The sequence below is a fragment of the Dipodomys merriami genome, unplaced genomic scaffold (genome assembly GCF_024711535.1).
Source record: "Dipodomys merriami isolate MVZ:Mamm:240054 unplaced genomic scaffold, mDipMer1.0.p SCAF_99, whole genome shotgun sequence".
Classification (NCBI taxonomy): domain Eukaryota; kingdom Metazoa; phylum Chordata; class Mammalia; order Rodentia; family Heteromyidae; genus Dipodomys; species Dipodomys merriami.
The window spans coordinates 2,954,325-2,977,500 of record NW_027206612.1 but is presented as its reverse complement, the minus strand read 5'-3'; the positions used below and the strand labels follow the sequence as shown (position 1 = coordinate 2,977,500).

Genomic DNA, 23,176 nt, shown 5'->3' with positions numbered 1-23,176 from the left:
TGTTAGTATGCTTCTTATTTCTTATTCTTGCCTTATTTGTCTGGCAAAAACTTTTAGTACTAAATTGACTAAGACTGGTAAGAGTGGAGACTTTATCTGGTTCTAGATCTTAGATTTTTAGCTTTGCCTCATTCATTGTGGTGGTGGGTGTGTATTTGTCATATATAGGTGTAAGCCTAAATTGTTCAGTTCTTTTTTTTTTTTTTGGGGGGGGGGTCCGGTTGTGGGGCCTGAACTCTGGGCCTGGGAGCTGTCCCTTAACTCTTCAGCTCAAGGCTAGCGCTCTATCACTTGAGCCACAGCGCCACTTCCAGCTTTTTTCTTTTTGGTTATGTGGTGCTGAGGAATTGAACCCAGGGCCTCATGCATGCAAGGCAAGCGCTCTACCACTGAGCCACCTTCCCAGCCCAATTGTTCAGTTCTTATCATGAAGTAATGTTAAGTTTTATCGAATGTTTTTTCTGTCTCTATTGAGATGATCATAGCATTTTTTATTTGTCATCTGTCATGTTTGTCTATATTGATTTATGCATGTTGAACCATCCTTGCACCTCTGATTCAAATCCTGATTTAAACCAGGGTGCAAGGTCTTTTATATGTGCTGTGGGTTTGATTTGGTAGTATTTTGCCAAGAATTTTTGCAGGAAATACTCCTCAGGAATATTGGTCTACAGAATTTGGTAGAAGCTAGGTGCCAGTGGCTCACGCCTGTAATCCTAGCTACTCAGGAGGCTGAGATCTGAAGATTGCAGTTCAAAGCCAGCCCAGGCACCAAAGTCCGTCAGACTCTTAACTCCAATAAACCACCAAAAAACTGGAAGTGGTGCTGTGGCTCAGGTTGCAGAGCGCTCGCCTTGAGCTGAAGAGCTTAGGGACAGCGCCCAAGCCCAGAGTTCAAGACCCACGACCAACAAAAATAAAATAAATATAAAATTTGGTAGAGTTTATCAGTGAAGCCATTCAATCCTGGACTTGGCTTTGTTGGGGGACTTTTATTCCTTATTAAACCAAGCTAATCATTACTGATTTAAAGAGGTTCTCCATGTCTTGGTGGCTCAATGTTGGTAAGTTTTATGTGTCTAAACTTACACCTGTCCTCTGAATTTTCCCAGTTTGTTGGCAAATGTTGGTATATAATCATCTATAATAATCCTTTCAATTTCTGAGATATCAGTTGTATGATCTTTTTTATATTTCATCCTATTGAGTTTAGCCAAACGTTTGTCAGAGTGTCTTTTCAAACAACTCTTTTGCTTTTCAGTCACTTATTTCATTTATCTCTCTCTGACCTGTATTGTTTCTTTTTTTTTGGGGGGGGGGTCCGGTTGTGGGGCCTGAACTCTGGGCCTGGGCGCTGTCCCTCAGCTCTTCAGCTCAAGGCTAGCGCTCTACCACTTGAGCCACAGTGCCACTTCCAGCTTTTTTCTTTTTGCTTATGTGGTGCTGAGGAATGGAACCCAAGGCCTCATGCATGCAAGGCATGCGCTCTACCACTGAGCCACCTTCCCAGCCCCTGTATTGTTTCTTTTGAAATGCTAATTTTAGTTTGGCTTTGCCCTTCACTTTCCAAGTCCTTGAAACACATAGGTCATTTGCTTGAAATTTCCAGAATTTTTTTTTTTAATTTGAGCATTTACTGTTAAAAATTTACCTCTTAGTACTATTTTTGCAGTATACTAAAATTTTTTGTATGTTGTTTCCATTTTATTCATGCTAAGAAATTTCATTTGTTGTTGTTTTTGGTTGTGGGGTTTGAACTCTGGGCCTAAGCACTGTCCCTAGCTCTTTAGCTCAAGGCACTCTACCACTTGAGCCACAGCGCCATTTCCATTTTTCTGGTGGTTAATTGGAGATAAGAGTCTCATGGACTTTTCTGCCCAGGTTGGCTTTGAACCGTGATCCTCATATCTCAGCCTCCCAAGTAGCTAGGATTATAGGCATGAACCACTGGCACCTGGCTCCAAGAAATTTCTAAATTTCCCTTTTGATTTCTTTGGTAGCATGTTGTAAAATCTGCATGAATGAGTTTTCATTTCTGGTTTGTTTTGTTGTTAATTTTTAGTTCAATTTTTAAAATTTGTTGAGATTTATTTTGTGGCCTAATTTATGGTATTTTCTATACAACATACTGCAAAACATACCATAAATTAATGGAATTGAATAAGAAGAGTGTGCATTCTGAACCTGTTCAGAATTTTTATAAGTATCTGCTAAATTGGTTCAATCTATAAAATAATGTAACTCTGGTAGGGCAGGGTGGTTTTGTGTGTGTGTGTGTGTGTGTGTGTGTGTGTGTGTGTGTGTGTGTGTGTGTGTGTGTGTGTGTGTGTGTGTGTGTGTGTGTGTATGTGTGTGTGAGAGAGAGAGAGAGAGAGAGAGAGAGAGAGAGAGAGAGAGAGAAAGAGAGAAACTCAGACACACACTTTTTTTTTTTTAGGTAAGGGGTAGGTTTATTCATCGTTCTGGCTGGCACCAGGCCATCTTGGTCCTCCACATGGTGGGGAAAGGCCTGGGAAAGAGAGCTGGGAGAGCTGGGAAAGAGAAGAGAAGGAAAGAGCTAGAAAAGAGCAGAGAGAGGGTGTCTGCGCCTGGGCTAGGCCTTATCAAGGGTATGGGCGGAGAAAGGTGTGGCCACATCAAATTCCAATGCAGACACAACACTTTTGCTCCACTTTTTCACTCAAAGCTGATGTTCTACCACGTTAGCCACACCTCCACTTCCAGCTGTTTGCTGGATAATTGGAGATAAGAGTCTCAGATTCATCTGCCTGAGCTGGCTTCAGACTGTGGCTCTAAGACCTCAGCCTCCTGAGTAGCTGCATTGCAGTCATGAGCCATCAACACCTGTTATTCTGGTGGTTTGTTTGTTCATTTGTTTTTTATCTTAGTTTATTGATGAAAGCCTGATACTGAAGTCCTCTACCATTGCTGGATTGGATATCTTTTTCTCCCTTTAGTTTCAGTAATTGTTCGTTTTATAAAATCATGTGCTTTGGCATTAAGTGCGCACATATGTACAGTTGTTTTGTCTTACTGAATTGACTTCTTGAGCATACGTAATGAACTTTGGATTTGCAGTTCTGGTCTTCTCATCTGTTTTATCTGCTATAACAGTAGCTACTCCTGCACACTTCTGTTTCCAGAATTGCTTTGCTTGTTACTTTTTGTTGCGGTGGATAAAATCCCCTGGGATAAGAGAGGAAGCTGCAGTTTGCTTCCAGTTCCGAGGCTTCCTGACCCTGCGTGTCTGGGCAGACCATCATGGTGGTAGGCAAAGGCTGTCCACCTCCCTGGGACAAGAGTAGGACAGAAGAGAGGAACGAGACACCTGCCAGGACCCGCCCCCATTGCCCTACTTCCCTCAACTACGTCCCGCCTTCCAAGGCTCCGGAGTCTCCCAGGATGGCCTCCCCAAGGACCAGGCTAGGGACCAAGCATGTAAACATGATCCTGTGAGGGACGTTTCTCACTCTGACCATAACAGTCTTCCATCATGTTTATTTTCCGGAAGATGACGTGTCGGGAGTATGGTAATGCTGTTTGAACTTAGGACCTCATTTGAGCCACAGCTCCGCTTTCAGCTTTTTGATGTTTTAATTGGAGATCAGAGTTTCACAGACTTTGAGAAGCCCAGGCTGGCCATGACCCTCAATCCTCAGATCTTAGCCTCCTGACTTGCTAGGATTATAGACATGAGCCACCAGCTCCTGGCAACAGTGACTTCTTGCCTCAAGCCTGGGGAAGCTCGGGGTGGTTCTGCCCTGCAGACAAGATGCTAGCTGGGGCCGTGTCCCTGGGGGCTGGCCGGCCAGGTGGCTCCCTCCACTTGCCAGGTGTCACTGCCAGTTTCAGAAGTCCCCAATATCTTTGCCTCGGGCTGCTTGAGTGTCCTCACCCATGGCAGCCGGCTTCCCGGAAGAGGAGCTAGGGAGAGGTGTGGAGGAACAGATCCTCGTGTTGTAAACCACATACCTTGAGCTGGGGTGTTGGTAACGAGAGCTGCGCAGGCCCTCAGCGTCCTTCACGAAGGAACCTCTGCCCTGCAGCCACCTGCGTCCTCTGACGGGCGCGCACTGGCTCTCTGCTCCCTGGCACAGGCTTTTGGCTCCAACAGGCCTGGGGCCCGGTGTCTGGAGCTGCCCTTGGTGTCCAGCACCGTGATTCAGGTCACAGCCTTCACCCTCCTCTGTGGCCAGCCCACACCACTGTGCTGAGGAAGCTCCCAGAAGCTTCAGAGGCCCACTTACTATGTAGCAGTCAGCATAGTCCTAACTGCATTGCTCCCAAATTACACCTATCTATACTATACCTTCCACGGCGTAGTACATACCAGGAGGAGTGAAGAGAAGCCGCCGCGGAAGTCTGAGCCAGTGGGATTTTTCTTGTTGCTTCTATATGTAAGTGATCTTCACTCATCACTTTTGAAGTTTACCAACTACTGCAGATAAAAAAAAATTCTCATTGAAGCTCCATAATTTGTCACACAGGTCTGTGAAAACATTCTATTATATAGCTAAGGAGATAGGGTTTCAGAGCGATAAGCTTAAAGTCATGGTGACCTTGACCACCATCTGGTGACCGTACTTGCCTCTGCCCTGCATAGGGAAGCAGTTGGGGCAGAGAACAGCACCTCCGTGGTTTGTTTCTGAAGATGAAGCAGAATGCACCCATCAGGCCCCATCCGCAAAGCACTGGTGGCTGTGGTTGATGGCGCTGGGCCAGCCTCCTGTACCAGCCCTGCACACAGACAGCTGCACACAGCCCTTGACCCCCTTCCCTGTTGGAAGGGCTCCCCGCGAGCAAGGGCCCCATCCCCCAACACAGAGGTGCCATTCGCCCACATTGGCCTCGCTCACCCGTCACTGCTCCAGATTTCCTGGAGCCAGGTGACATAGCCTCCATCATTCTAGAGACACCAGGACTCCTGTGCTGTAATAAGCTGGTCCACAGACATTAGTAACTAGTACTGGCTCCACTCCAGATCCCATGCAGCTGTGCACTCACTGTCCCCTGCAGTCCCTCTGTCCTGTGCGCTCACTGTCCCTGCAGTCCCTCTGTCCTGTGCGCTCACTGTCCCTGAGGTCCCTCTGTCCTGTGTGCTCACTGTCCCTGAGGTCCCTCTGTCCTGTGCACTCACTGTCCCCTGCAGTCCCTCTGTCCTGTGCACTCATTGTCCCCTGAGGTCCCTCTGTCCTGTGCACTCATTGTCCCCTGAGGTCCCTCTGTCCTGTGTGCTCACTGTCCCCTGAGGTCCCTCTGTCCTGTGTGCTCACTGTCCCCTGAGGTCCCTCTGTCCTGTGTGCTCACTGTCCCCTGAGGTCCCTCTGTCCTGTGTGCTCACTGTCCCCTGAGGTCCCTCTGTCCTGTGTGCTCACTGTCCCTGAGGTCCCTCTGTCCTGTGCACTCACTGTCCCTGAGGTCCCTCTGTCCTGTGCGCTCACTGTCCCCTGCAGTCCCTCTGTCCTGTGCACTCACTGTCCCTGAGGTCCCTCTGTCCTGTGCGCTCACTGTCCCTGAGGTCCCTCTGTCCTGTGCACTCACTGTCCCCTGCAGTCCCTCTGTCCTGTGCACTCACTGTCCCCTGAGGTCCCTCTGTCCTGTGTGCTCACTGTCCCTGAGGTCCCTCTGTCCTGTGCACTCATTGTCCCCTGCAGTCCCTCTGTCCTGTGTGATCACTGTCCCTGAGGTCCCTCTGTCCTGTGTGCTCCCTGCCCCATGCGGTCACTCTGTTCTGATACTCACTTATCCAGGATACCTTCCCCTCCCTGTTAATGGCTGACATGCCACTCTTCTGATAGCTGCTAGTTGACCTTCCCATGCTTTAGAAGAGTCCAGCCTGTGTCACCCACCCAGGCCTGATGTCCTTTGCCTGCTGTCACTGCTCTCCTCACTGGCAGCGCTGCTTAGGGCAATTGTGGGCTGCAGATAGCGGAGGGAGACGCCTCCTTCCTGCATCCTCATTTCAGTCCTGCAGCCCGACCCACGGACCTGTCTCTGTGCTGACCTTCCCCACTGCCAGCAGCACAGAACTGCCCTCCCTGAGCTCACTCTCCCCTGATGCTCCCACCCCAGCAGGACCAGGTTCTGGCTGCGGAGCTCCGGGCCAGCAGAGGCCCTTGTGTGTCCTGGAGCACCACCCCACGGCCTCCACCACGCACTGCAAGGCCTGCCTGAGCCTTGGCAGCCGACAGACCACTGAAGCCCGTCCATCCTCACAGGCCTCCTTTTCCCAAGAGAAAAAAAATATGGCACATCCTCCTCCCCCATGTTTTTCTTTTTTTTTAATAAGTTTTTTATTGTGAAAATACTGTACAGAGGGGTTACAGTTACATGAGCAAGGTCATGAGTACATTTCTCACCAAGCATTGTTGCCTCCTCCGCCTCCTCTGATTTTCCCCTACCATCCTTCCCTCCCACCTCCTCAACTACACTCCCCCCCCCCACCTAAATTGTAAAGTTCTTTTTTCGACATAGTATCTTGTACATCTCATTGTTGCAATGGGTCTACCTGTATCCCTATTCAAACAATTTGTTTTTTCCCTTTCCCTTCCCAAATTATACCAACATCAGATACAGTGAAAAGAGGGGTTATACCGTGGTTCCCCTATTAAAAAAAATTATAAGTAGAAGTTGTCCCTCTGTGTACCCCGGGCACTTGCCGCAGGTGGGCAGATTGGCGGCCCGTCGCCAGGACACACGCGGGGACAGTGAATGTGGTATTCACTTGGGCTGTGATGTCCTTTTTTACTTTCTTTCTTTTTTTTTTTTTTTTTTTTTTTTTGTTGGTCGTGGGCTTGAACTCTGGGCCTGGGCGCTGTCCCTCAGCTCTTCAGCTCAAGGCTAGCGCTCTACCACTTGAGCAACAGCGCCACTTCTGGTTTTGAACTGTGATCCTTAGATCACACTAAGGATCCTTAGATCCTTAGTCTCCTGAGTAGCTGGGATGACAGGCATGAGCCACCGGCACCCGGCTTCTTTTTTGGTTTCTTTTCTTGTTGTTGCTCATGAAGCTTGAACTCAGGGCCTGGGTGCTGTCCCTGACCTTTTTTGCTTATGGCTAGTGCTCTACTACTTTGAGCTATAGCACCACTTCCAGTTTTCTGGTTAATTGGAGATAAGAGTTTCACCGATTTTCATACCCCAGCTGGCTTTGAAACTCAGTCCTCAGATCTCAGCCTCCTAAGTAGCTAGAATTACAGGTGTGAGCCACCAGCGCCCAGCTGGTGAAAAGCGAAAAACTGATCTTCCCCTCATACCACATAAAGTGGAAATATCCCTGGGCTTCCTGTTTACCCTGGTCCAGGCAATGTCAGTCTGCCACCTTAACATACAGTGGCACCTCCAACTTCAGAGTACGCCCTGGATCGAGCTGGGCCTGTGCTTGGCGCCTGCTCTGGGGTCTGGCTTGCTTGGACTGTGGTCTCGGCATCCAAGGAGGGATGGGGACTCCACAGATAAAGCACAGTTAACACCCTGAAGCAAGTGCAGGCTTTTCTTGCAATACCTGTATTTCCTAAATACTTCAGCTCTGGGTTAGGCCTCTGGTGTCTGTCACTCTGTTGGATAGAAGCAGCTGTTTGTAAACCAGTGCATTCTTTATGATGCAAAGAGCTGTCTCTGGAGACAACAGTAAAACCACACACTGTGACCAAGTGTTTGGAAAGCCTCTCAGGGATGCACTTGTGAATCAGACAGGACCCACTAATGGGCATCATTTGGTAAGGTACCTCAGAAATGAAAAGTAGCCAGGTACTGGTAGTTCACACCTGTAATCCTAGCTACTCAGGAGGCTGGGATCTGAGGACTGAGATTCAAGGCCAGCCAGGGCGGGAAAGTCTGCGAGACTCTTATCTCCAATGAACCACCAAAAAGCCAGAAGTGGAGCTGTGGTTCAAGTGGTCAAGCCCTAACCTTGAGTGAGAAAGTTCAGGGACAGAGCCCAGCCCTGAGTTCAAGCCCAGGACCAGCCAAAAAAAAGGAGGCAGAAAGGAAAGAGAAGGAAGGAAGGACAGAAAGAAGGAGAAAAAGAGAAGTAGCCACAGAGGGTCAGTCAGAAACCATTAACATAACCCCTCCTGTGTGCCAGGAGTCTGGGCACTGTCCCTCCTCATGGTGCTGAAGCACCTTCGCCTGCACCAGCCCTCAAGAGGGCCCGGGAGGGGAAGCTGGAGCTGCTGTGTAGACGCCTAAGAGAGATGGCGATGGGACACTGACTTTCTTCCCTGTCTATTTCTGGTGTATGACTACTTATCAAAAGACAGATGAAGGGGCCTGGGGATGTGGCTTAGTGGCAGAGTGCTTGCCTAGCATGCATGACCCCCTGGGTGTTCCGTTCCTCAGTACCACATACACACAGAAAAAGCTGGAGGTGGTGCTGTGGCTTAAATGGTAGAGTGCTAATCTTGAGCAAAAGAAGCTTAGGGACTGGGGCTGGGAAGGTGGCTCAGTGGTAGAGCGCTTGCCTTGCAAGCCTGAGGCCCTGGGTTTGATGCCTCAGCACCACATAAGCAAAAAGAAAAATTACGGAAGTGGCGCTGTGGCTCAAGTGGTAGAGCACTAGCCTTGAGCTGAAAAGCTGAGGGACAGCGCCCAGGCCCAGAGTTCAGGCCCCACAACTGGACACCCCCCCAAAAAAAAAAAAAAAGTTCAGGGACAGTACCCAGGCCCTGAGTTCAAGCTCCAGGATTGGGTGGGGCGGGGGGGGGGGGGGGGAGAGGGGGTGGAACAACAGGACAGATAGACTAGTAAAACTCACTTAACTTGGTTTGAAGGCTAGACGGTGTTGGGCCCAGGTGTGCTAAGTCAATAGTCACACATAGTTCTTTGCTTGTGTGATGTCATGAGGAGTGCTCCCACGGCACTGCACAGCCACCCCTGGCCGGCCGCTGAGGGCTCACCAGCTGAGGGCCTTCCTAGCCAATAGTTTTTACCCTCAGGGCATTTTCTCATCCTGCCCTTCAAAAAATCAAAATAAAGGGCTGGGAAGGAAGGTGGCTCAGTGGTAGAGCGCTTGCCGTGCATGCATGAGGCCCTGGGTTCAATTCCTCGGTACCACATAAGCAGAAAAAAGCCAGAAGTGGCGCTGTGGCTCAAGTGGTAGGTAGAGTGCTAGCCTTGAGCTGAAGAGCTGAGGGACAGCGCCCAGGCCAAGTTCAAAGCCCCACGACCAACAAAAATAAAATAAAGTATCAATAAAATAAAAATAGTACAATCCCTTGCTGTGCCCAGAGTAAGACTGATATTTCCACGGAGGTTAGTGCTCACATCAAATGCTTTCCGCTCAACAAAAACTGGAAATGCACTTCACTGGCATCCCCACCCAAACGTCACTTTCCACCACAGAGCACGCCATCCGTTCACGGTCCCCCCACAGAAGCAGGGTGTGTCTGTGTGGACACTCCTCCACGGTCACTTCACCCAGAGAAGTTGTCTGTGCCTAGTATATATTATGACGTGAAAACAGACACCGCTGTGCTTCTTACGGTTGATTCTTGTTTGAATGACTGCAGATCTTGGCCAACTTGGAGCAGGGCTTTGCTGAGGACGGGGGCATGAGCAGCCTCACCCCAGAGAGCAGACAAGGTGAGTGGCCTCTTCGTGGAGCAGGCTCGGCTCCACAGCGCATGTCCCCTTCTCCCCCCCTCCCCCCTTCTCCTTCACCCAGTGCATTTGCACTGTGGCCGTGCTGCAGGTGTGCACTGGGCACATTCTGCCCCTCACGTGGAATGGGAACACGCCTTACCCCAATGATCACGGACACTGGGGAGGTTCTGCATGTGGACAGGGCCCGGCCCTGCCGTGAGCACTGGAGAGGCCTTCCTCTAGGAAGAGCGCCTCACCTGGGAGGCCACAGCTGTGGCAGACGGGAGCGAGTGAAACACAGGCGTGAGGGCACCCGTGGCGGCCAGGCGTGCAGGGCTCCCTGAATCGGGCCACCGAAAGGACTCGGGCTGCCACGCTGGCAGATCTGCACATTGAGGAGGCTGGTTTCTTGGTCTGTTTTCTGCTGCTATGTGAAAGTACCTAAGATCTGAGTCATTTATGCAGAGCGGAGGCCTGTGGTACCAGCACCACTGCGCTGTCTTGCTGTACCCTACCAGGGCAGAGAACACACATGCTGGGACAGCAGCGTGCAGCCTCCACTCTCCCGAATGCCCTCGGCATGAGTTAGGGCCTCAGCGTCCAGCACCTGAAATTCCGCGCCTACCTCTCCCTGGGCAGGTACTCCCCACACATGGTTCCTGTTCCCCTCGCCACACGCCACATGCCCAGCCGCGGGGTGCCGTTTCTGCCTCATTACACGCCCAACACAGGACATGCTGCCGTCTTGGGCTGCCATCCCGCGGGCAGGCACTGCTCTGGCAGGAGAGAGTCTGGAGAGTCTGGATGGGACACAGGTGGGCAGACCATGGCAGGGACGGTCAGCGAGGCCTTGGGTGGGTGGGGACATGCTGGGCCTGCAAGGCCACCACACTGGCTCTCCTGGGCTTCCTTGTGTCTGGGAGAAGCCACCTGTGGGGGGGGGGCGTTCTGTGTGTGAACGTGTGTGTGCACACATACAACTGCCCAGACGCAGGACACAGGGCGAGCACCATGGGGGGGGCATTCTGTGTGTGAACGTGTGTGTATGTGCACACACATGTGACTGCCAAGACTCAGGACACAGGGCGAGCACCATGGGGGGGCATTCTGTGTGTGAACGTGTGTGTATGTGCACACACATGTGACTGCCAAGACTCAGGACACAGGGTGAGCACCGTGGGGGGGTCGTTCTGTGTGTGAACACGTGTGTGTGCACACATACAACTGCCCAGACGCAGGACACAGGGCGAGCACCATGGGGGGGGCGTTCTGTGTGTGAACGTGTGTGTGTGTGTGCGCACACATACAACTGCCAAGACTCAGGACACAGGGTAAGCACCTTGGGGGGGGGCGTTCTGTGTGTGAACACATGTGTGCGCACACAGAACTGCCCAGACGCAGGACGCAGGGCTGTGTCTCGTGTGTGGCTCTCGAGGTGGTGTCTGGGCTCCCTGGGGTTGGACATCAGGCAGAGCAGGGACGAGCGGTTCCTCGGGGAGTGTGTGCTGGGGTAGACTGCGAAATGCAGCACGGGTGCGCACAGGTGCAGGGGCGTGGCCGCCCGCCCGCCTGCAGCACTTGCCACGCCTAGTCCAGTGTCCGCCATGAGGAATTGTTCCTTAAAGTTGGAGAATCATTCAGGAGGCTCATCCCTACCTGCCACCTGTGACCTTGATATTTGAGGATTCCATTTAAAGGCAGCCCTAACAGAGAGTCCAGTAAACCACCAAAAAGGCAGACGTGGAGCTGTGGCTCAAAGTGCTAGAGCACCCAGGGACCTGAGTTCAAATTCCATGATCAACCAAAAACAAGAACCAAGGCCTCCGGAAGCTGGCACTGGCCCCAGGTCCTAAGAGGTAACGCTGACATGCACTGGGCCCCAGGTGGGCCCTGCCTCTCCCGGCAGCTTCCACGGTGTCCAGGTCCCCAAGTAGGACCCTCCCAGGCCGTCTGAGCTGCGAGGAGACGAGCGCTGCTGCGTGGCAGCTGTTCATGTTCTTGTTTGTTTTGTTTTTGGTCAGTCGTGGGGCTTGACCTCTGGGCCTGACCACTGTCCCTGCGCTCTGCCACTTGAGCTACAGTGCCACTTCCGGTTTTTTGGTGGTTTATTGGAGATAAAAGTTTCACAGACTGGGGCTGAGAAGTTGCCTCAGTGGTAGAGCGCTTGCCTTGCATGCATGAGGCCCTGGGTTCGATTCCTCAGCACCACATAAACAAAAAGACAAAAGCTAGAAGTGGCGCTGTGGCTCAAGTGGTAGAGTGCTAGCCTTGAGCTGAAGAGCTGAGGGACAGCGCCCGGGCCCAGAGTTCAGGCCTCACGACCAGACCCAAAAAAAAAAAGTTTCACAGACTTTCCTGCCCAGGCTGGCTTTGAACCATGATCCTCAGATCTCAGCCTCCTGAGTAGCTAGGATTACAGGTGTGAGCCACCAGCTCCCAGCTCGTGTGTGTGTGTGTGTGTGTGTGTGTGTGTGTGTGTGTGTGTGTGTGTGTGTGTGTGTGTGTGATCCTCAGATCTCAGCCTCCTGAGTAGCTAGGATTACAGGCGTGAGCCACCAGCTCCCGGCTCGTGTGTGTGTGTGTGTGTGTGTGTGTGTGTGTGTGTTCCTCAGATCTCAGCCTCCTGAGTAGCTAGGATTACAGGCGTGAGCCACCAGCTCCCGGCTCGTGTGTGTGTGTGTGTGTGTGTGTGTGTGTGTGTGTGTGTGTGTGTGTGTGTGTGTGTGTGTGTGTGTGTGTGCATGCGTGCGTGCGTGCGTGTGTTCCGTCTCTGGGGCTTGTACTCAAGGCCTGGGCATGGTCCCTGAGCCTCTGTGCTCAAGACTAGTGCTCTACCACTGGAGCCACAACATCACAGCTTTTTTTGAGTACTTTATTGGAAATAAGTAAAGAGTCTCACAGACTTTTCTGCCCCAGCTGGCCTTGAACTGTGATCCACAGATTTCAGCCTCCTGAGTATCTAGGGTGACAGGTATGAGCCACCAGCGCCCAGAGTTGTTCATTTTTTCTTAGTGCTCGTGATTGAAGTATTTGATCTTGGACTGGGGAACTACCTTCTTGTTCTTCTACTGTGTCCTCTTAGGGAGCATCATCCTGAAAGCACTATTCTCTGTCTCCAGGGAAGCCAGCAGACTAAACGCTGGGCTACACCCACTGGCATTAACCGGAATGCCCGGCACTGGGGTTGATGGGCTGCCGGAGACCGGTTTATTTACATGCTCACAAGCCACTTTCTCCCACAGCGTCGGTTCAGCTGTGGAGGTCCCGTCTGGGCCGCGTGCTGTACTCCACGGCGAACTGTCTGCTCCTGATGAAGGTAGGTGGGTCAGGGCATGGGGAGAGGGTGTCTCAGAAGCCACACCAAGTGCAGGCAGTGCGTCTGAGCAGAGTTCAGCCAGTGCCCAGGCTGCTCGGAGTTCATGACACTCATTTCTACGGAAGGAAATTTCCTCCAAAAGCAGAGTTTGTGTTATCACATTAAATTGTGCAGGCAGGGTCTAAGTGGTTTAATGAAGATGGCGCATTCCTCCTTGTTCTCCTGTGAATCCGTCTGGGAGAGGTGTCCTTTGTTCTCCCTGTCACGGTAAGGGAGGGTTTTTCTCCAGTCTGGTTTGTGATGCCCATGGCAGCCGAGGCCAGGCCCCCCCCAGCGCCGCTGGTGAGGCTTCGCCACGGCGCTTTCTGCCCCAGGGCCAGCGTGGAGCAAGGAGCCAGGCAGAGCTGTCAGTCACCGTTTTTCCAGTCTATTCCGGCTCCTGCAGCCGATTTTCAAATGAGCCCCACCCCGGCTCTCCTCCCGCCGGCTGCAGACACAAGCTGCCTTCCCAGCACCGGTACCACCGCGGCGCACGTGTTCAGGCTCCGTGGAGTGCAGAGGCCCCCGCCAGGCCAGCCGGCCCCTGCTCCTTGGGGGGAGGGGGGGACACGGGAGAAGCCGCTTCTGCCCTCCATAGCGAGAGGACAGCATTTCTCTGAAACCCTCCCCACTCTGACACCACGCCAGCAGAGGAAAGCAGTGCTCTCAGGGGCCCCCGCTCAGCTCAGAGAGCTCTAGCCCTCCCCACGGGCCCGCCCTGCCCTGCCCTGCCCTGCCCTGCCCTCCCCACGGGCCTGCCCTGCCCTGCCCTGCCCTGCCCTGCCCGGCTCCTTCACCTCCCCCCCCCCCCCAAGGCCAGTGCAGGAGTTATAGAGATGAGCGGCCAGTGTTAGTTTCCCCACCGGCGTTGCATTCATTAATCACGGGACCACAGCTCCCCGGGGAGCCCCCCTCCCCCCAGCCACCGCCATGCTGTGCTCGCGCGTGGAGAATTACGGGATGGAAGTGCCTGTCTTTGTTTTTTTTCATTTTATTTGTGAACACATTGTACAGAGGTGCCTGTCTTTGTTGTCTCCAGTGGCAGTCCCAGACTCCAAGAGGAAGGTGCTGCCTTGTCAGGACTCAGCACAGAGCGCAGTGTGGTTCACTATGAACACCATCTAGTTTGGGAGTTTAACTGCCTTTTCCATTTTCACGAGTTAAAACCAGAGGGGAAAATGCACGGTTCTGGACCACCTAAGCACATGCCTTCTGCCACCTAGTGGACATGCCCGGTATGGCAGACGTGGGGGCTCAGTACCCGTGACAACCGGCGACAGAGCTAACCATGGATTCACCATTAATTATTTTGAATAGCATTGCTCCTGTGAAATACACATTAAGTTTTTTTTTTTTTTTTTTTTTTTTTTTGCTGGTCATGGGCATTAACTCTGGGCCTGGGCACTGTCCCTCAGCTCTTTAGCTCAAGGCTAGCGCTCTACTACTGGAGCCACAGTGCCACTTCTGGCTTTTTCTGTTTATGTGGTGCTGAGGAATCGAACCCAGGGCCTCATGCTTGCAAGGCATGCACTCTACCGCTGAGCTACCTTCCCAGCCCCACACATTAAGTTTTTGTCGGTCATGGGGCCTGAACTCTGGGCCTGGGCGCTGTCCCTCAGCTTTTCAGCTCAAGACTAGTGCTCTACCACTTCTAGTTTTCTGGTGGTTAATTGGAAATAAGACTCATGGACATTTCTGCCCCGGGCTGGTTTTGAACTGCGATCCTCAGATCTCAGCCTCCTGAGTAGCTAGGATTACAGGCATGAGCCACCAATGCCGGGCTTGTCTGCTTATTTGAGTTTACTTGTCCTTTGTCTTTCTCTAAAACATCCCAGCTAGCAAACTAGTGATTGCAGTCCCAGATTGGAAGTTGACAGTACAAAAGAACATAAAAATAAAAGTCTGGAATGTCATGGTGACTGAGAAAATCACTGTCAGTGGCCATGGTATTGCTGACCACGTGTCTTAACCAAGACGATACAATGACATCTTCAGCAGTGGTCTATGCAGAACTTGCTTGGCGGATACCAAGCTACAGTGACACGGGGTTTGGGTGGAGCTGAGAGGAGCTGACCCCCTTCTCCCACAGGACAGGCAGTGTCCCTTCTGTCAGACGGCCCTGACACACCTGGGGAGATCTAGAAGCTTACTGCTCACACAGACCAGGAGCATGGCCCAAGACCACCCCAGGCAGAGACCAAAAGATCATCCCAACCAGAAAAGTGCTGCGTATGGCAGCATACGCTTGGCCTCCCGGTGCTGCAGGAAGCATGCACACGTACATACATATAAACACAAGACCCTATCTCAGAAATAACCAAAGCAGAAAGAGCTGGGGTGTGGCCACGCGTTACAGCGCCTGCCTGGCAGCGCAAAGCCATGAGTTTATAAACACTGTGCCACCAAAAAAATAGACATGCTCCTCAAAAAGTGGGGGCTGGGGTGCTCCTGCTTACAACTGGTACAGGCAGGAGTGGGCTGGGACGTGGCCGAGGTTAGTGCCTGCCTGTGTGGTGCCCAGAGTTCAAGCCCTTCCACGCACTGGTTTCTGGTGTAGAGGGTGTGGATTGTAGCTGGAGACCAGGTGTGGCTCACTGCAGAAGGCTGGCGGTCAGGCTCAGTTCTACCCCGTGCCAGCAGGCGGCGCTCACCCGGTAGGATTACGTCCTGCCCCATGCAGGCCTGGTGCCCAGGAGTCCCCTGCCCCAGGCTCTCGCGTGTGACCGGCGGGCCTCCGCTGGCTCAGTGTGCTGTCGGTTCTTGCCTCGCAGGACTACGTGCTGGCTGTGGACGCCTACCGTGCAGTCATCGAGTACCACCCGGAGCAGGAGCCACAGCTGCTGAGTGGGATCGGCCGGATTCTCCTCCAGGTGCGCAGGGTGGGGCCTGGAGGAGCTCTGTGCTCGGAGACGAACTTGAGCAGGATAAACACCAGTGCAGGAGGATGGGCAGTGACGCAGCAGTGCTGGGCTGACATTGGCGGGGCGGGGCGGGGCGGGGCAGGCTCGGCAGCAGCCGTGGCGTGGCTGTGTCGTCCTGCCGGCTTGTGTGAGCCCCGCGCCGGCCGCCAGGAGCGGTGCTGCAGGTTTTCTGGGATGCACTGAGGGGAGCTGGCGGGAAGCTGTCAGTGCCAGCGCCGCTGGGGATGTGCGGCCCGGCTAGAGACGTGCGCTTGGGCTTAGCTGGCGGCCGCTGCCGGTGCCCTGGCTGGCTGCCTTGCTGGGGACAGAGCACCAAGGGAGGAAGAGCGTCACCTGGACGACTCCTGGAAGCCCTCCTCACAGTAACCTCCCGAGGCTGAAGAGCAAAGCCTGCGCCGTCTGTGGGCCGTGTCTCCAGGGCACCTCGAGCTCTCTGGGACACCTCCCTGGCGGACACCCAGACGGGAAGTTCCGCGCCAGGACAGGTTAGTGCAGTGGTCCTCCCACATCTGCATCCGCTAGACAGGAGGGTCGCCCTCAGCACCCAGTGGTGGTGCCACCATAAACATGGCCACGGAGCCCATGCCACGTCACCTCCTCAGGGCCGATGGGCACGGCCGCCCCCGCAGGCTCAGGCGGCATCCTGGGCGCCTCCCGCAGTGCACCAGGCCTTCCTGTGACTCCGCAAAGGACTGCAGCGCTGGGCCGGGCCTGGGTGCCGCCACAGCACCGGTGCTCCCCCGGCGGCCTCTGGCTCTTGCGACTCCCCCAGCAGCTGCCCACAGCCCTCCTGAAGCTGGCCTCTTATGCCACCTTGGTGCCACCAGTCAGCCTGCGCCAGGCCCCCCGGGCTCCGCGCTTGCCCAGGCTGCGCAGCTCAGTTTCTCTCGGTCTTCCATCCTCCCTCCAGTGGCCACAGCCAGAGCCGCACCACCCAAAGTTAGATTCGTGTGCCGTAGGGCTCATTTCATTCCCAGCGTGAACACTGTTTGCTGTCAGGAGCAGAGAAGCATGAGGGAGCTGGGGCCAGGTGCTGTCCTCGGTCCACTGTGTTGACCGTGGAGACATGAGGAGCCAGTGCTGACGGACAGGGAGGGGAGGGTGTGCACAGCACAGCAGAGCACAGCAGGGGCCGAGGCGGGGTGCGTAGCCAGGCCGCACAGCCAGCCCGGGTGTCGGGCCACGTCACCAGGCCGGTGCCACCTGACCTCGAGGATTGCTGCAGAGCTGAGTGCCCTCGGTGCAGCCCACTGCCCGGGCCGCTCCTGTTCCCGAAGCACAACTTGCATTGCGGGCGGGAGCTGAGATGTCCACCTGCAAGGACCAGCACCGAACGAGGCAAATCTTCCAGGCCAGAGGTCAGCCCTCGGCACCGGCGCCTGCAGCGCCCGCCTAGAGCGAGACACACGGCCCCGCCGGGGCTGGCCGCCTCAGTGGCAGGCACAGTGCTCTGGACGCCTGGACACCCGCCCCCCGGGCGCCCCCACGCCTGGCAGGAGCTAGGGACCCAGCGCCGCCTCCGCCCCCTCCTCCTCCCCCCCCCCAGGAGCTAGAGACCCAGCGCCGCCTCCGCCCCCTTCTTCCTCCCCCCCAGGAGCTAGGGACCCAGTGCCCCCTCCACTCCCTCCTCCCCCCCCCCCAGGAGCTAGGGACTCAGCGCCGCCTCCGCCCCCTCCTCCTCCCCCCCCCACAGGAGCTAGAGACCCAGCGCCACCTCTGCCCCCTTCTTCCCTCCCACAGGAGCTAGAGACCTAGCGCCGCCTCCGCCCCCTTCTTCCCTCCCCGTCCCCCTGCATGAGCCCAGCAGCAGCGCAGGAAGCCTGCACTCGGAGCCTGCTCGGTCTGCGTCTGGGAAAGGGACAGTTAGAGAAGCCTGCACTCGGAGCCTGCTCGGTCTGCGTCTGGGAAAGGGACAGTTAGAGCAGCACTTCTGGTTCTCAGAGAGAAGCAGTGGCCTTTGCAGCAGAGCGTGCGGAAATACGAGGCAGGAGCCTGCACCAGACGGGGAGGGCGTGAGCAGCCGTGGAGGCTGGGTGACCCCATGCCGTTGGTGGGATTGTTGCTCCTGCACTCCGGGTGCTCCAGTTTGCTCGAACGCCCTTATCTGTCACACCCATAATCACATGGGGACATACCGGGGACCCAGGGCCTCCACCCTCTGCTTGGTCTCCCAGCAGCAGAACTATTGAACTCTTCAGGGTTGTTTACTCCTGAAGAGCTGTGCTGGTGCTTCTTAGGAAGTACGTAACACACTTCCTGTCACCGGCCAGTCACCGCTGGGCGTCTGCCACACACGTGGCGCTGGGACCGTCCCTCTCCCAAAACCAAGAAGTGTTAGAGTAGGGTCAGGTCCCAGGGACGAGGGGAGCCACCCCCCCCCCCAGGCAGGAGTGCCTGGCGTCCGTGCTCTGCCGTCACGACGCACGCCACCCCTCACTCCTGCACATGTCCACTGCTCACGGCGCCCACACGGAGGAGCCCAGCCACACGTGGAGGGCAGGGGCATCCCGAGGAGCAGGCCTCGTCCTGTAGTCACTTCACCAGACCGGCTTCCAAGCCTTGCACTCGTCCTGAGCGCCCTCATTTACACGCACCAACACAGTGGCTTTTGTGCCAGCCTGAAAATGGAGGGACCAGACGTGGACCAGTGACTTTGATAGAGCCTGGACAAAGCTTGCAAAGGAAGTTCCACCCTCCACGAAGGAGGGAACACACCTCCATGCGAGCAGGGCCTGAGCAGGCCTGGCTGCGGCGCCTGGGGTGGGGAAGGTCTGAGCATGGTTTTCTGGGGCAGAACACACCAAGTGGAAGAAGCTGAGAAGAGGCGTGGGGTGGCACGTGATAGGCACGCGGAGCAAGCGGCGGTGGCCAGTGCAATGTCGAGAGCAGGCGGGAGCAGTGACACCCCGGCCTGGCATCGGCTCTGCGGACAGACACAGCCCAGCCCGCCAGGTCCTGCGCCCGAAGGGGTGTGCCCCAGAAGGCTGCCCAGGAAGAGGAGGGCGCTGACTTCTACCGGCAGGGCAGTGCCGGAGGGGGAGGGATGGTTAAAAAATAAACGAAACTCATTAAGAATATTTAAAGGGGAGAGTAATAGGTTCAAGCACATGATACGCGTGCGTGGAAGTTCACGTTTGTGCCATCAGCATGTGGATAAACTTGCGTGCTGAGGACTCACCAACTACTCAGGAGACTGAGATCGGAGGGTGCCGGTTCAAAGCCAGCCCAGGCAGAAAAGTCTGTGAGGCTCTTATCCCCAATTAACCAGCAAAAAGACAAGTAGAGCTGTGGCTCAAGTGGTAACAAGCCAGCCTGGAGTGAAAAAAACAAATGCTAAGCAAGAGTGTGAGTGAGGCCCTGGGTTCAAGCACCACAACTGACATCAAAAAAGAAGGGAGAGGAAGAAGGAATAATACAGTGTTCAAACAGGTATCTCCTGGTCTCCCAGAGAAGGGACTGGCCGGTCCTGCCGGAGTGCATTCCCAGAAACAGCCAGAGACACGGGCCTCCCCAGGACTCCACTCAGCCGCTGGGCGGCTGGGTCCTGCAGGGTCACCAAAACCATGAGCAGAAAAGAAAGAAACGTGCCTGGGGTGACTTCACCAAGACTAAAAAGCCGTTCAGCGTCAGGGAACACCATAGAGAAAGCGAAAAGGCGCTACAAAGCGGGAGAGGAGCTGTGCAAATCCTCGGTCTGATCGGAGGCCCAGCATAGGTAAAGGAGAAGAGCATGCGGATGCCTGGGCACAAGACTCCTCGGGGACCCCAGCACGGGCCTCGCCGCGGGGAGAGGGAGGGCGGAGAGCAGGCGGGGTCTCTGGCGTCCTCTGGCTGGATAGCACTGGTGGTAAAGGCAGGCCCGTGATCGGAGGGCCGGGTTGCCAGGCCCGGGCATGAGGATTCTCACTAAATGCTTAGCAAGATTCTTGTCCATCCTGGATTTCTCAAACACTGCTGGACACCAGAGGTCGGCCTACCAGGCCAAGGAGTCAGACACCTGACTGAGGTGTGGCCCAGAGGCTGTCAGGACCGGTCATTACCCCTGGAGCTGAGGCCCCGGCCAGGAAGAAGATGCAGACAGGAGGACTGGTATCCCACGCTAGCCTGGGTAAGAGGTCCCAGTATCGGAAAGTAAAGCAGAAAAGGCCTGAGGACAGAGTTCGGGAAGTAGAGCGCCTGCCTAACAGCCATAGAGTCCAGACCTCAAACGCCAGCCCTGCCAGGAAAAGACAGGCGGAAGACTGCAGGAGCGCTGGCACTGGAGCACCCGCCGAGAGCAGGTGGGCGGTGGGAGCACTTGCAGAGGGAGCACTGCAGAGCCAGGTGGCACGGGGTGGGAAGGAGCTGGCCAAGGACAATGCCACGGAAGGAGAAGAGAACCTGGATGCTTTGCTCATTATCTGGGGGACCAAGGACCAAGTCTCCTGATCAGCGCGCCCCGCCCCTGCCCCAGGACATCCGCACTGCAGCCCGAGAGCAGCTGAGTCAGGCCAGGTGCGCTGTGGGGGCCAGCCTCCCGCAGGTCCCTCAGCGCCCCTCCCACATGCAGCACCCCTGGAACCTTCTGAGGAGAGAGGAGCGTGCACTCAGCCGTGACCACTCAGCTGCAGACATCGCCACCATTCACCACAGCGCTTCCGGCGTCCTCTTCTGCTTGTGGACAGCTGCAGGCCATCCATAACCACTAGGGCCTTGCTCTTGTCTGACGCCTGGCCTCCTTCAGACAGCGAGCAGGAAGCGCCGGAGAGGCCATGGGCCTGCCCTGCCAAAGTGGGTAGATCTGCAGACAGGGACGGGCAGACGAGAGGAAAGGGAGCAAGGGGAGATGGCTAGAGACTGAAGGCAAGGCAGAGTCTACACGCAGCGTGGGGAAGCGCAGAGGGGAGGTGCCCAGCCAGCCGTGGGCACCGCAGGTCCTGCCAGTGCCCGTCTCCCGTCATCCGGAGGATTACTTCAACTGCTTTGTACATGCAACTTTCTTAGGAACCTGAGAAAGGGACAAAGGCCCCTTTTCTTTGAAGTGTAAGTGAACTCTTTAAAGGAATGAAGTCATTTGCTGGTGGGGTTTTGGTTACAACCAGAAAACATTGGGTGTGGGTTTGGCATACCATGGGTGGGGCTAGTTGTATACACAGTGCAGAGCACACTAAATGATGATTGAGAGTCACTCTTGTACACTTATGTGTTTTAAATGGGTTTCTAGCAGAATTGTTTCCTAAAGAAAACCACTCCTTCATCTTTGCTGTTAGAGCTGGCTGCACTCTGTGACACCTGTAGTCAAGGGGTCCAGTTTCCAAGGATGTGTGGCATGTGTGCTGTAGACTCCTGAGCAGCCGATGACCGGCACTTGGAGCTGCCGGAGCACAGCACCCTTCTAAGGGAAGTTTCCTTCCAGGTTTGAAGCTGGAACGTCGCTCGAATAACTCAGTGTGCCACACTGGAGCCTGAGCTCAGGGCTGGGCACTGCCCCTTAGCAACCCCATGCTGGTGCTCTACACTTTTGATGGTTGATTGGTGATGTGAGTCTCAAGGGTTTTCCTGCCCTGGCTGGCTTCGAACTGTGGTCATCAGATCTCAGCCTCTTGAGTAGCTAGGATAACAGGCGTGAGCCCCTGGTTTGGAATAAGTTATTCATTTTGCCAGTCCTGGGGCTTGACTCGGGGCCTGGGCACTGTCCCTGAGCTGCTTTTGTGCTCAAGGCTAACCCTCTACCACTTGAGCCACAGCACCACTCCAGCTTTTTCTGTTTCGAACCCAGGGCTTCCTGCATGCTAGGCGAGCACTCTGCTGCTGAGCCGTCTTCCCAGCCCTGGAATAACTTGAAAGAGAAGGTGGGGAAGGTTTTTCCTGCAGGGGCCATTTGGGTGTCTGTGACATGCTCACAGGCCGCAGGGCACTTGCCAGTGAGAGCCAGAGAGAGGCTTGTGTGCTCCTGCGCTGTGAACCAGACACACAGGGCCCGACACGCCGCTGCTGCACATGCGGCCACGTACAGCGTACAGTCTCCGTACTGATGCTGACACAGCAGTGAATCTGGGTTGGGGGGCGGGGGACAGCCTGTGGTCGTCCACCCCGGGGCCCAGTGGTGTTTCACTGTGGGGACTGTCTATATTTGCTCAAAATACTACCCTCTCGCGAGTCACAGCAACCAAATTGGGGTGGGGCAGGTGGGCGGGGCCTACGTATCACACCAGAAGTTTAAGCACTTTAATTTTATGGAATTAGATGTTTGTCTGCTTAATTCTAAGCGGTGGACTTTTAAAGCCAGTGTGTGCGGCGAGTGAGCTTCTCAGGGGAGCAGGCTGCTCCGCACAGCTCACCGCCCAGCCTCCTCAGACAGACAGACAGACTCCCACCGACACCACGGCCTCACCGCCCAGCCTCCTCAGACAGACAGACAGACAGACTCCCACCGACACCACGGCCTCACCACCCACCTCCTCAGACAGACAGACAGACTCCCACCGACACCACGGCCTCACCGCCCAGCCTCCTCAGACAGACAGACAGACTCCCACCAACACCACAGCCTCACTGCCCAGCCTCCTCAGACAGACAGACAGACTCCCACCGACACCACGGCCTCACCACCCAGACTGTTCAGACAGACAGACTCCCACCGACACCACGGCCTCACCACCCAGACTCCTCAGACAGACAGACAGACTCCCACCGACACCACGGCCTCACCGCCCAGCCTCCTCAGACAGACAGACAGACTCCCACCGACACCACGGCCTCACCGCCCAGCCTCCTCAGACAGACAGACAGACTCCCACCGACACCACGGCCTCACCGCCCAGCCTCCTCAGACAGACAGACAGACAGACTCCCACCGACACCACGGCCTCACCGCCCAGACTCCTCAGACAGACAGACTCCCACCGGCTCCATGCCAGGGCCCCATACCCACACTGTGGGGGTGCGGCTTTCCTATCTGACTTGCCACCGGAGTGAGGAGATGATTTTGTCAACGCAGATTGGAGACATCAAAACCGCTGAGAAGTATTTTCAAGAGGTTGAGAAGGTGGCCCAGAAGCTGGACGGACTGCAGGGTAAAACCATGGTCTTGATGAACAGGTGAGAACTTCCACGTGAGCGGGTCCTGATCCTGACTTCCTGGGGGTGGGGTGGGGGGCGCCCTCCCAGCAGCACCCCGCCGTCCCCGCCAAGGGCTCACTGGTACCTCCGACAGTCAAGGCCCTGTTCTTTTTGTTTTGCCAGTCCTGGAGTTTGAACTCAGGGCCTGGACGCTGTCCCTGAGCTCTCTGTGTTCAAGGCGAGCGCTCTACCACGTGAGCCCGCACCACTTCCGGCT

At 55.1% G+C, this 23,176-nt stretch overlaps 1 protein-coding gene across 3 annotated transcripts in view; it reads left to right on the top strand.

Annotated features, from left to right (window-relative positions):
* The window catches only part of Trappc12 (trafficking protein particle complex subunit 12), a 63,541-nt gene that overhangs the window by 38,663 nt on the left and 1,702 nt on the right, over positions 1 to 23,176 (top strand). For all 3 annotated transcript variants that reach the window (XM_070014679.1, XM_070014678.1, XM_070014680.1), the window contains exons 7-10: positions 9,510 to 9,582; positions 12,825 to 12,898; positions 15,709 to 15,807; positions 22,838 to 22,938. In XM_070014679.1, coding sequence (XP_069870780.1) covers positions 9,510 to 9,582; positions 12,825 to 12,898; positions 15,709 to 15,807; positions 22,838 to 22,938 — 347 coding nt within the window. The remainder of the gene's footprint in view (positions 1 to 9,509; positions 9,583 to 12,824; positions 12,899 to 15,708; positions 15,808 to 22,837; positions 22,939 to 23,176) is intronic.